This window comes from Diorhabda sublineata, chromosome 4 (genome assembly GCF_026230105.1).
Source record: "Diorhabda sublineata isolate icDioSubl1.1 chromosome 4, icDioSubl1.1, whole genome shotgun sequence".
NCBI lineage: Eukaryota > Metazoa > Arthropoda > Insecta > Coleoptera > Chrysomelidae > Diorhabda > Diorhabda sublineata.
In genome coordinates, this window is record NC_079477.1 from 26,254,604 (window position 1) to 26,268,416 (window position 13,813).

The window sequence follows — 13,813 nt, forward strand, 5'->3', positions numbered from 1 at the left end:
TGTCCCATATACCCATATATAAACCCTTAGAAAGCCCTTCCAAACCCTCTGTATAAACAGAATCGAAAAGTGCCAGTTTTTCATTTTGATTTTGGAAGAGGTCCTTCCTTTATTGTAACTTTCGATGTTAATTGGAAAGTGTTTTTCCTAAATTCCTCAAATTCTAGCTTATTACTCTAAAAATGGTAATTGTTCATCATTTTCCATTTCATAATTGAACCTTATACATGGATATTTTGAACAGAGTTCCAAAATGAATTCTTCTACTTTTGCTGACAAGTTTCGACGTAATCGCAACTTATTAGAACGATCTCGTTCTCTTCGCTTCAAACTAGAGTTTCCGCTAGGAAAGTAGTTGTTTTCTCCTTTAAGAAATGGCATATTTTTCCAAATATTTAAATTCGAAATGATTTCAGAGGTGACTAATACATTAAATAATTTAATATAAAAAAAAACAGAAATTATTCCATATTATCACAAACCAAATATCAATGTTAGCTGATGTTTAAGAGTTCCTATTAGAGACTCTGAACGAGAGGTTGTTGTACCATTCTATTCTTATTGAGTAGTCAAACAGTCCTCATCCTGGGTTTATCAGACTTTGTTTGACAATATTTCTTCCAGCCTCTGGTCCCTTCTTTTATCTTTTAATTCATGCCAACTATTTTGAAAGTCTTCCATACTTTTTCCTTGCAGTTACCATTTCAACTCAGCCTTAGTTACTACTTCTGGTCCTTATCTCAATACACCCAAACTCACTCGAGTTTCAATTTTTTTAATGATTCTATAATAATAATGAGTAAAAAAACACTGAAAAACGGAGTTCAACAGTATATTGATCTTATAATCTATGTACAATCTAAAATAAGTGACCAAAGATGTAAATTCACTTAAAAGTATCAAAATTAATGAATGTAATAGTTTTTAGACCAGGCTAATGAGAATACTGTATCCTTTTTTCTTGTCTTCTTTCCTAATTTACATTTTTAAAATAAATTAATTCCCTATTTCTGTGCTTCTAGCTTTTTCTTAAGGGATTCGGGCATTTCTGGTGGTGGTGGACGTGGCATCTTCATGGCGACCTAAAAGAAAAAATAATTACTACCAATCCAATGTATGTATGTTTCAATTTACCTTGAAGGCATCATAAATGAACCACTGCAAAGCAGTCAATGTACCAATCATAACAATCCTAGGTGTTAATCCCTTCCATAAACCTCCCCATCCCAATTTCTTGGCAGCTTCTAAAGCTGTTGATCCTTTTTCTTGGTTCAATTTACTGACTACAGTATCGGCAGGATGAGATACAATAGCACAGAATACACCAGCAATGTAACCGGCTGCGAATGTAACAATCAACTGTTCTCCTTTAGAGCATTCAGAACGTGGTTTAGGTACTACATATTTGTACAGAATTTCTACAGTACGTTCGAAACAGGCGAACTTCATCATCGTGTATGGAATTTGTCTCATCCACAAGGGAACAAGGGATTTGTAGAAACCATTTAGTCCTTCTTCTTTGTATATTTTAGGCCAAGCTTCACGTAAAGTATTGGCAAATCCAGGTGTGGTTTGTATCTTAACTTTAGCAGCTTCCATGGGTGATAGAGCAATATCAGCAATGAATTCAGCAGATGCTGAAGCTGCTAAATACAACCATGTTCTATATAAATATGAATTTTCTTCTCCAATAACATCAGAGTAAAATACTTTGAAAACTTCATAAAAACCAAATTTGCAGAGACCTTGGGCAGAGTAACCGAAGAAAGTGGGAGCCCAACCCCTAGCAAGACCTCTTGCACCATCTTCTTTAAGTGTTACTTTGAAACCATAGAACACATTTTTGTATTTAGCTGGATCTACTTGAAGACGACATTTTACTAAATCAAGAGGTACTACAGCTGTGTGGGTGATACCACAAGATAGTACTCCTATAAATTAAAATAAAATTAATCAATAACACATTTTCACAAATTGTTTTTCAATAGTAACTCCATATGTAACTGATTTTTTGAGACTTTTGATGATATATTTAGGTCTAAAAAGGTGTTACAAAATCAAATTTTGCTGAAGAATTTGTTGTTAATTAGTTGGGTTAGAATTATTTTCTTGCTCATCAATGTTGATGTATACTGTAAAATAAGCAACATTGTATTGAGGATTCGGCTTAAGCAGCAAAAATGTATTTATTGGAAACTAACCAACAACAAATTTTCCCAAATAGAGGGATTTAATATCATTAATGTTTGGGGCAATAACTAAATCTCTTCCAAAGTTTATTTTTTGACAATTCTTATAAATAACTGGGTTAGTATTTTAAATAATTGATAATTGACCTAAACTAGCTCTATCAGAAATGGTTTAGTTATAATTAGAATCAATGTCAATAAATTTAAGATAAACATTCATGTCATTAAAATGTCACCAATATGTAAACTTCACTAATTTATCTATAGTGTTGTCACATGCTCATTGTAATTTATTGAAAATCACACCCTTAATTTTTTATTTAACTCACCTCCTAGACCACATAAAGCAAAATAGTATGAAGAACCAAATTCACAACTATCTCCTTCAGCAACAGCGGCAGCCGCTATTTGTCTACCAGCAACTAATGATTTTACTAAGCCCCTAGATGTGTTATCTTCTGCTGGAGTTGGTAACGTATTTTCTTGTGAAGCCTGACAAGAAGCTCGGTTGAAAAAGGAAGAAAACATCTTTTCTCTGGTCGATTTGGTCCTAAAATAAAATAGGATAATTGTAATATATCTGATTTAAAATATTGTGAATGATATACCATTTTGAAAAGATTTAGAAATTACGGATTTAATATGAAAAATTCGTCACATAATAATTTGTATCGAATTAAACTTATTCTTTACAAAAAACTAAATACATTTTGACATGTTACATAACCTAAATAACTACTACTTTAGAACTACATACACATCCAACAGTAAATCACTATTTTATCTGAAAAACAATAAATATAAATCCATATTATTGAAAGCAATCAAACTCTTTGAAGCTTGTTGAGAAGAGAAGTACATTGTGCCATTATGTTACATAAGCAAATCTATACTGCATTATGTAGTAGTTCAAAAATTGCATTTATTTTTCAATCAGAGCAATCAGTTATATAAAAAACAATGAAACTAAACTAGTTAAAGAGTTGAATGAATGTTTTAACCATAAAATATAACAGACTTACCTTGTTTAATTATGGCCGACCTGCAGCAAAAGGTGGCTGCTTGCTACTTGTAAAATGGATTTTAAGCCTACGCGGCTGCGCATGGTTTTGTGTGCAGTAAAAGAGCACGTGGTATTCGGTCAATGTTCAAGGGCGTGTCAAAATTAGTTTAAAATACATCCAAGGTTTTTTTTCAAATTATTAGGCAAACCAATTCCCATTTTTAATAGATTTATTTGTAGGGACATTGATGCAACTTTTAATTGATAAAATTCGTGTATTGCCAATATAATATCTTCTTTTAAGAAGCGACTTTTAATATTCAAGTTATTCAACCACTGATGTTATCAGATCATAACCACAAACCACTGAACCTAGTTGGTTCAGTAGATGACTCAAAGCGAAATAAAAATCAAGTTACCAAAATGAGATGAAAGTATGTAGGGAAGGATGTCATGTACACTAGGACGCAAAGGATCTATTGTATGTTTTGAGGACGATTTTTTCTTGTCCATTCCTTTTTTGAAGATGCTGAGTGTCGTTTATCTTCCATGGTTTGATCTGAACTGAAGTAGAAAAACGCTTAAGCGTGACCATATCGCCGCGAGAAGGACGCATGCATTACTGTATCATATACACCGTGACCCAAAGGATCTATTGTGTCCTCCTTTTTGCTGAGATACAGATGAACCCAGTGTGTACAATTGATCTATTAGTCCTGTTCCTCTTTAGTTTAGAATATGGGATGGCTGTTTCTGACAGAAAGATTCGTCTTTTACTTCATATGCTCCCAGGTGTAGTGCTCTGGAGTTCCATACTGTCTCATATTCCGAGATAACAACTGTGTATCTACATTATGATGCTTAGTAATAGTTTAAGCATAAAGAATCACAGTTGTAGAACCTCATTTTAGAACTATTAGTTTTAGTAATGAACCATCACCCAGTTTTCATAATTCAATTAAAATCCATAATAATACTTTAATAATATATTGTACCAAAAAATAACACAGATTTCGTTTTAACTTTATAATACTTAAAATCTAGAAGTTGTCTGAGAATAACCCTAAAAAAAAATAAAAACAAACGACATTGTAATAATTCAAACTATCAAGTATTTTCCCAGAAGTTAAGAAAACAATATAATTCACTGTATACATTATCAATTATAACATTCTGAAATTAATACTAATAAACAGCAGCCTACTGAAACTACTTCATTCCAATAAGCAATAAATCATGTAATAGTTTTACAGATTTTATTACAGAGTCAGTTGAATATTATTGTAATTGAAAATTTTTAATTTTGATGCTTCTTCTTGCCTTTTTTACGTCTTGAGGTCTCTGGTGCATCCCCTATAGTAACTGTACCACTAGCAATTTCTTCTTTAGCATCAGACTTTTCAATCACCTACAATAGAGAAGACACACACATATATATATATATATATATATATATATATATATATATATATATATATATATATATATATATGATGAATTTTCATTTGACCAATTTATATTTCTTAGACCTTTTGATATATTTACTTTTCTAAATCGTCTTGATTGTAGATCTCTTTTGATTAAAAAATTAATTTCTTTATATTTAAAAAAAACTAATTTTAAATCAGAAGAAATCTAAAATCAAACCATTTAAAAACTAATTTATATTTAGATAGAGAAATTTACAACTAAATCACAGAGACTAATAACATGAATAGAAAATGTGAAAGGATCTCCTGAGATAGAGGAGATAAAATGTGAAGGATGAGATTGAAAGCAATGGAGAAAAAAGTATGTCATAACCCCCCAATCATACACAGCACAGTAAATCGGCTTAGTATTGAATGAAATAAAATCTAAACTATATATTTTACTTACTCTTTGTGCATCAATAAAGAACATTAGATCTCTAACTTGTTCTCTTAAATCATTAATTACTCTGTCTTTGTGTGACATTAATTCATTGAACCTTTCTTCCAACTTTGTTATTTTAGTCTGCCATTGTTGCTGGTTATTTCTTAATGCTTTCCCTAATTGTCTCTCTTCATTTAAATCATTTAATGTCGACGTCAACCTACAATATTATATTGTGCAACTACTACTGAAACCAATGTAAATATAAAGATTTTTTATTAGATGTTTCAAAAGAAAAGTCATGTCATTTTATAAAAAAATTCAATCCCATTTAAGTATGTTACTACTAGAAAAAGGGGGAATAATATTTGTCTAAGACATATCAATTAAAAAGACAAAGCTAAACAACTATAAATTGAACAAAACTAAATAGAAAAGAAAATATATATGCTTTTTAGAAAATACACATACTTGGAATGTTGCTGTTGCAGTTTCTTTTCCAAAGATTGTTTTTCTTTATTAGTATTAGACAATTTTGTTCTCAGTTGATTATTTTCTTCTGATACAACTGACAAATTGTCCCTGAGGACTTTTGTTTCTTCAGATAATTGACTTTCCAACCTACAAATGTAATGTTAAATTTATATAATCACTACTAGACAGGCACAAATACACTGCCTGAGACGGAATCAAACATTTAAACTGAACAAAAAATCTACAATTCTTGTGATTTTCCACTACCATTGAATTATTTCTAAATAATAACATATATTTTCCAAAATTAACAGTTAATCACTTACAAAGACATTTTATCTTCGAAATACATCCTTTGTTGCTCTAACTGAGATGTTAGGAGATATGTAAACTCTAATTGCACAGAATCTACTTTTTCTTGTGCTCCTTCAGATTCTGGAGGAGGACCTTCTGAAGGTACAAGTTTTCCATCTGCTTTATTCTGAAGAAGCCGATGTACAAAATTATCACCTGGAAATAATATCTCATGATTATCAGTTCCTAAGGAAAGAGTAGGTGAAATCATGGGCAAAATTGCATAATCAGAATCTACTTGAACAATTTTGATCAAATTTTGTATTCCTATTCATTGCACTGTACAGTTTTTGTTATGCAAGCTAATATACACCATGCTAATTTTGCCATCAGTTTTGAAGCTCTAGAGGTAACAAAATCAACTACTTATTGAATTTTCAAAGAATTTTTGAGCCAAACAAATTTTATTTTTTGAAAACATTTCGCTCATGTCGCCTGTTGAACAATTTTATTTCTTTCTAATTCATTTACCTTTGTAATCCCAAACTCGGTGTGATCCCAATTGTAAAGCATAGCAATGGCCAGATTCTCTATAATGGGATGCTGCATGTCCCCCTTGATATCTGTGCAATTTGAATTATTAATCTGTTGAAAACCAAATAAAATTTAATACCTTCCACATCCTACATGGCCGCAAATTAAACATATCCAAAGAGATTCGGGGGCTGGAACTGAACTTCCACATTCTTCGCATTCAGAATTTTCTGCTTGCTCAGGACTCTGAACACACCTACAAACTGGACAAGTAGAATCACCCCATTTTTCCAAACAACTAGCATGGAATGCATGATTGCAGAGTATTGTTAAAACACCATCTACAGACTCATCCATTCGTTCTAAAAATAAAATGACCCTAAAATGTTTGCTAATTTCTACACTTTTCAAAAATAAATGTACCTAAACAGACAGGACATATTGGTAATTCAGTATGACCAGGTGGGGCCATTCCATCATGTGCCCATTCAACTTTTGAAACCCAAACTAAGCGGCAAATTGTATCGGGTTCAAGGCTACTAAAAGCAGCCCCATTGAATGTTGTGTGAAATTCCATAGCAGCATCATGATGTCTAAAGCTATAGATATAACGGTTGGGAGTAATTTCTAAATTAATTGTAATTGTATACTTACGTCAGCAAAGCCATGTACTGATTAGGCATAGAATCTCTTAAAACTCTTATATGAGATATTTCATCGTGGCAAGGTGCTGTAAAAGATAGGAGATCATGACAGGTCATGGTTGTTGGAACTCCTACCATACATAACGTTAGAACCTCTTTTCTACTGCTCAATTGACTAAAACAGCACAACAATTTCAAATATTTCATACTACATATTACCCAAATATACTTACTCTTCTTTATATAAATGGATAATACCCTTAGTGATTTCTACAAAAGGATTTCCACTGAAAAATCCAATTTCACTCTCTTTTTCAACAGGATCTTTTGTTGAATCACTAATGGGAGTAACTTCTCTAGAATATTTTGGCAATAGTCCCCAATCATTTCTGGGACTTTCTAAGCGACTAGGAAATGTTTCAACACTGATATCTCGTATCTTTCGTTGTCCTCTATTTTTTTGTCTGTTATCTGGATTGACAACTGCTTCTGCACCCCTATCTTTATGCAAAATAAAAAGTTTGTGATAACCGCAACCTTTAAATTGATTTTTTGAATAATAATAGTACTTAATAAAACGATCTTATAATTAATAATTGACGCATTTGCTATAATCTTTAAAAAAATATTAGAATTATGAATTTTAATCCAAACAATTTTAATGTATACCTTGACTTTGGTTAGATTCGTTTACTTCAACTCTTAGAACGCATTTCGATACAAAATCTGACATTTTTGCAACATTTACCACTGGTTATCTTTGAAAAATAATGAAAAGTTAATAAATGGTAAATATTATTTGACGTATGACAGGCAAACTGTAAGTTATCAAGATATTTGAACTAATCTTAGGCATTTTTTCGTAATCAACAACTGATACATTTGAACTACTTTGTAAATCAAAATTTTGTTTTTTGATTTTTCAAAAAATTGTTGTGAAAAATATTATTTAGTTTTTAATAGTTCCTCTGTAATAAAAAAATTTCGCAATTAAAAAACGAACAACTGATACAGGTCTTTATTCTTCAGCTAATAATTTTCAACATAATAAATAACAAATTGCTTATTAACACAATTATTCATTTGAAATACAAACAAATAATATTTGATACTATATAATTTCTATAAAAATACCAATATTTCTTCTGCATCCACCCCAGCAATTTCCCATAAGATACAACCCAAAAATATCACAATAAGAACATAATTTAAATATAAGGGTAACTATAAGCAAAAAGCCTCGTAACGCTTAAATCTTCTTCGATTCGATAGCTTTTTCTTTCTCTTTGTCTTTATTTCCATCACCTTTTACTACTTGCACCATTCTCAAAGTCAATCCTGCCAAAATTGCATCCAAAGGATCCATGAAGCCTCTTTGCATCCATTTAGGAATAGTAATTCTTGCATGAGAGAAACCTAATTTCTGTAAGATGTAATCTATACCGTAAGGTTCTATATATTTTCCTGCAACACTTAGTAAGCGTACAGTAGGTTCCAAATGCCAAGTTTTACAATTGTAATTACGCCAATCTTTTGCAAAAATATCTACGTCTATTGAACCTTTCTTCGGCGTCTCGCTAAGTGGTTTTGGTTTCTCTTGGTCGTTTATGTTGCGTTTTTCAATGCCACCAAGCTAAAAATAAAAAAAAATTTGTTGATTGAATTTTTATTATCACTGTAAAACTTACCACTCTTTCTTTTTCTTTAACGTAAGAAGTGATTAGATCGTGTAAAAAGAAAAAGGCTTCGGCATCTACGGTAACGAAAATATGATCCTCAAATTCTGTAATGAAACTGCAATCCACCATTGGTTTTTCCCCTAAAACATACAATCAAATTATCCAAAAATCACCTACTCGAAAAGGGTTTACCTGAAAGATCCGGTACATCCGCTGATTGTAGATGTTCGGTCTTGAGATGGAATTGCAAACTAGGAAGCGCAAATATAACCTCTCTATTATGATTATGATCAGCCAGTTTTGGAGAAGCGCAAGTTCCTCTCGATCTTTCCATAGATCCGTCCAACTTTTCCTTCTCCAAAGACGGAAACCTATCGACTTCTACGGAATTCATAACAATTAAACTTGGTAATTCAATAATCAAAATGGTTACTTACCATCAATTTGACTATTGGCAAAAGCATAATGGAACCACTCTTGTAAAGTCTTGAATTGTGGTGGAAATATTACACTTCTAGATACTTTACAAACAGTTGCCATTGACAAATGTGTTTTATATGTACTTAGACCTAAGCTGCAGGTTAGAGTTTGCACAACATGCACATCTTGTTTTGGAATTTCATCTACAATTAAAAAAGTTTCAGTGAACCCGACAACAAGAAATATTAGAAAAGATTATTCACCTGGTGAAGTACTAGCGGGGATTTCTTGACTTTCCGTATTGAAGTTGATACATGGTTCTTTCAAACTGAAAAGAGCCCACGATTTGCTTTTGAAATTTATACCGTGAAAACATGCCAGAGATATATTATTTCCTTGTAGTTCCATTGTACCACCCAAGACTGTACCAAACGATGGTAAAGGTGATGGCATAGTTTTCAATTGTAAACCTGCCACATGAGCAAGGACTTTTTGCCAATGACGATGATGTCTAGCGTCAGTAGTTGATGTAGATTGGGAAGGAGGAAGTGGGACAGGTTCTTTTTCTAAAAAACAAAACAAAAGAATAAATTCTAAATTACTAATTTATAATACCATTTTTGGTTAAATCTAAATTATACTGGGAAATGTATTTCAAAATATGGACCAACTAATCTTGTGGTTTCTTTATTATATTTAATAGAGAGTGATGAAATATTAATTTTCTGTTTTACTTACGTCTTTGCGGTGTTATCCTGGAAGGTCTTCCAGATCCAGCAAAACTACTGAATGCTCTTTTACTGCTATTGAACTGTTGTGAGAAGAATTCTTCTAATTTGTTGAACATCTTTAATAAATCCGCAGTTGTAGATTTCGAAATCATCATCTGTAGTTGATCCCAACCAAGTACTCCATGCATGAAAATATTTGCTGGTCTAACAAATTATAATATCAGTATTATTACATAATAATAGATTTTGAACAATCATTCACCTTCGAGTTGGCATAAATGAATCTCTTGTGGAAGTTACTTTATTAAGTTTCCATTCGTCTCGAAGATTAACATTCAAATCACTGACTCTACACATCAGTACGGATGTTGCCATATAGTCCAAACGCAGTTCTAGTGCATGTAGTCGCAATCCTACTTTGTGGTCAGGTTCTACATTCGCCTCTTCTCGGATATAAACTAAAGAATAAAAATTTAAATGTATTTTGACTGTGAAATATTGAAAGGTAGTATCATGTTTTACATATTAGAGATATAAAAATCATATTTATAATAAACTTACTATATGTATTGATGCGGGATATTTCGATATTACCACCGACAATACCTCCTTTTGCATCTAATCCTGAACCTCCAAGACCTAGAGCGATGTACAAATTTTTATGTCCAGTTGAACCAATACTTAATCTACCATCACTTCTAAATTCCTTCGTCAACCAACTATAAACGAAAAAATATGAAAGTGAGATGAGAAGATGAATTTATAAACAAAATATGGTACTTACGAAACGTTTCCCATAACATTTCCCATATTCATGTGAACATTTAGTTTCTTGAAGTTTACTGCAAATAAGACTAATGTTTCCCAAGCTGAACAATTTTTGTGTTCCGAAGGACTAGGAGTATCTAGATCTTTTGATTCTATACTCATAGTTTTTCCCATATCTCTCAATTTATTTTGTACATGATCGGAGTCTGTGTTCATTTTGTGACGGTCATTGGTATTCAAATAGGACGATTTGTCAGTTTTACTAGATCTAAAATCCATTAAAAAAATTAATTGTGTTAGTTCATGTTTTACATATCACAAGTTTTTTCCTACATTTACATCTCTATTGTCACATAATAAGAGTACCTAAGCCTTTTGCTGAAATGAACAGAACATTCGAAAGTAGATGTTCTACTGTCTCTATGGCTTGCGCACAGAATCAGCAGTTGACCTAAAGATAGTGAAAGGTCAGTGAACTGTCAGACAACCTATTATTATTAACGTCGTTTCTGGACATCTAGAGAAGCTTCTTAAACTTTTTATGGTCATGGTTATGAATATTTTGGATTGTTTAAGACCCGGAGGGTTTCTACATCTACATGAGGCCACAGTTGGGCTATTGTCCTAAATTTTTAGCCATCATTTCTTGCTCAATCATTGCTGGGTATAGCCTGGTTACTTTGTTTCTGCTGTATATACTTTCACGGTAACTTGGATGTGTATTCAATAGCTTCTAGAATCTTCAAGGCCATTTGGCTATGAATATGCTGTTTAGCAAGGTTTCTATTAAAAAAATCCTAAGTACATGTGTTTATTCCTAGTAACTGTGCTTGAACGGTAATTGCTTCTCCTAATTGTGATTGTAATGGTCCAATTCAGCTTCTTGCACTACCTTCCAACCATATTTATACCATAAAGGTGCATTTTTAACTTTTTCATTTGTTTGACATAATTATTTTTAATAAAATAAAATGAATTATTATCCAATAAGAAACTAAAGTCTAAAAATGGCAGTACATTAAAAATAAAATTTGTGAAAGTAAAAAAATATAAACGTTTAAAGGTTACATAATATATTTAAGAAATCCAGCACTTTTACTCTAAAAATCCAATAATACCTGAGCAATGTATAAAATATTTGAAGGAGAAGATATTGACTGTCAAATTAAAACATACCATATACAGAGAAGAAGAAGAAACATGAATATTTTATTTTTTTTTCATATTTTACTGTAAAAATCAGATAGTGCATAGAATTTTTGATAAATTTTTTAAATATTGTTGTCTATTATGAAGTTGATGTATAAAATTGTTAGGGATTGTATAGGATTGGACCTAATAGTCCACCGGTAAAGTGTTAAATAAAGAGATGGACGGATTTTACACATATATATTCACCTTTCATGACCTCTGGATAGATTAGGTGATGCATTGTGAGATGAAAATGTGTCTTCTTCTTCATTAAATGGCGTAGACATGCTCAAATCTCCTAGGAACATACGTCGTACTATAGAACGTCTATACCATGCCTTTGGGAACGCTAATATTTCTGTTAAACGTCTCATATCGTATTTAAAAGACGCCGAACCTATATCGATAATAGCTAAAAAGAAATAATATACAGAATGTTAAAAAATACAAAGTTGATTGGAATTGTCAAATATGTAATGTCAAACTACTTACTAGAGAATCTAATAACGGCTCTACTTTGATCACCACCTTTGCCTTTCGTGGATTCTTGTTTGAAATTCAGCATTCTAGAACGGGAGAGATGAAATTTAACAAATTCCACGTTAATGGAGAGCGAATCTTTTCTTTCACTATCTGATAAAGGTGACCATTGCGCTTCTTTGATGGCAGATTTTTTACCTCCATATGGATGGAAAACGTACACTGAAAAATCGGAAAGACAACTAGTTACGCTCAGACCACCGACAGCAGACGCAGCCGTGTTAGGTGCACCGTCCCCAAATTCGCTAAAAGATAAGAAAAAATATATTACTTCACGGATGAAATTTTTCAAAAGTTAAAGTCAATACTCTATAAAAACAACAATTATCCAACCAACTACAGCAATATCTCACTTTATACCGCTAAGATTGCCTACCGTTAATTCCTGCCTTATATATACTATTGCGGTATTCCATAACATTCTAGAAGAACTTTCCAGAATATATAATAATAGCCAACTACTTTAAGAAACCTCTATCAATGGAGCCACCCATCATTTTATTATATTTTCCTTACTAACTTATGACAGGAGCCGTCAGATGGCGGGCGATTTTGTACCCGTCACAATGTATACAGTAGAACTGACGAATATAGAGGGGTATAAAGTAATAGGGGAATATAGATATTATTATCATTATAAATTTACCTATAAATTAGATCATCTTCGGCTCTTTTAGAACTGAAAACGATATCTAGAGATGGTAGTTGCAGAAGACATTCGACTCTCGAAACAGGTAAACAGCTAAACCGGAATGTGCTTGGTTGCATGTGGAAATATACTATGACGTCTACCGGGAAACTGGCATATACATAATTTCCATAATTTGTCAAATCTTGTTCCGTTGTTAATAATGATGTATCTAAAAAATATTTTCTATTAGTTCAAATAAATTCAAAGGTAAAAAAACCTAAAATGCTTCTTAGTAATTATGCGTTACCTGTATCAGATATAGTTTTTATTGGAATCGGCTCCAAAGTTTGTTCTAAAAATTCCAAAATATGGGGACTGATTATAGTTTCTTCTGGTACACTTTGCAAAGTCATCCAAGCGAACAAAGAAGCTTTTTTCACACCACATTTTTTACCGAACGAAACATTACCAGTCACAGGTTTTTGAAATTCACCAGGAGGAGTGAAATTACCAAACTGCAGATCATCTAAACTGGTTTTACTGGAAGTTGGACTGTGTCCGTAATTGGGATTCGTTATTCCTTGCATAGAACTGGAATTCTTTAAATCGAAATCAGATATATACTTTGGTTTCATATCAACGGGATGAGTTTCTTGTTTTTTAAATGCTCTATCTATTCTAACTTGATCAGATTCTCCACAAGGTTTGTTTGGCGTCTGCTGAAATGTTTTCTCAAAATCTGGCTCGTTCCTTTCAGAAGAAGATGTATCTTCAGTAATTACCTAATAAGGGTATATAAAGGTCAATAAAATTCAAGGAAAAAATATGGTTAAAAATGGGAGAAAGAAACAAAAGAGAATT

The 13,813-nt window shown here is 32.1% G+C and overlaps 3 protein-coding genes across 4 annotated transcripts in view; all 3 read right to left on the reverse strand.

The window, feature by feature from the left end:
• Positions 1–759: 759 nt before the first annotated feature.
• On the reverse strand, positions 760–3,450 carry LOC130442901 (phosphate carrier protein, mitochondrial-like). Of its 2 annotated transcripts, none has more exons than XM_056777303.1 (4): positions 3,212–3,450; positions 2,519–2,739; positions 1,135–1,931; positions 760–1,082 (listed from the first exon to the last, which is right to left on the reverse strand). In XM_056777303.1, the coding sequence occupies exons 2-4, from the start codon at positions 2,715–2,717 to the stop codon at positions 1,005–1,007; spliced, it is 1,074 nt and encodes a 357-aa protein (XP_056633281.1). In that variant the 5' UTR covers positions 2,718–2,739; positions 3,212–3,450; the 3' UTR covers positions 760–1,004. The 2 variants fall into 2 exon arrangements, with proteins under 2 accessions (XP_056633281.1, XP_056633282.1); XM_056777304.1 differs by lacking the exon at positions 3,212–3,450 and adding an exon at positions 2,947–3,209 and having other exon boundaries at positions 821–1,082.
• Positions 3,451–4,066: 616 nt separating this feature from the next.
• Positions 4,067–7,814, reverse strand: LOC130442470 (BRCA1-associated protein). Its single transcript, XM_056776614.1, has 10 exons — positions 7,662–7,814; positions 7,226–7,493; positions 7,003–7,167; positions 6,772–6,947; positions 6,488–6,710; positions 6,346–6,437; positions 5,847–6,030; positions 5,518–5,667; positions 5,071–5,266; positions 4,067–4,600 (listed from the first exon to the last, which is right to left on the reverse strand). The coding sequence occupies exons 1-10, from the start codon at positions 7,723–7,725 to the stop codon at positions 4,490–4,492; spliced, it is 1,629 nt and encodes a 542-aa protein (XP_056632592.1). The 5' UTR covers positions 7,726–7,814; the 3' UTR covers positions 4,067–4,489.
• Positions 7,815–8,001: 187 nt separating this feature from the next.
• LOC130443162 (bridge-like lipid transfer protein family member 1) overlaps positions 8,002–13,813 on the reverse strand; it is a 37,248-nt gene continuing 31,436 nt past the window's right edge. The window contains 13 exon segments of the mRNA XM_056777662.1: positions 8,002–8,625; positions 8,681–8,811; positions 8,864–9,052; positions 9,109–9,294; positions 9,355–9,657; positions 9,830–10,026; positions 10,085–10,280; positions 10,384–10,541; positions 10,607–10,858; positions 11,989–12,193; positions 12,274–12,566; positions 12,968–13,181; positions 13,260–13,734. Coding sequence (XP_056633640.1) covers positions 8,242–8,625; positions 8,681–8,811; positions 8,864–9,052; positions 9,109–9,294; positions 9,355–9,657; positions 9,830–10,026; positions 10,085–10,280; positions 10,384–10,541; positions 10,607–10,858; positions 11,989–12,193; positions 12,274–12,566; positions 12,968–13,181; positions 13,260–13,734 — 3,183 coding nt within the window. The 3' untranslated portion in view covers positions 8,002–8,241.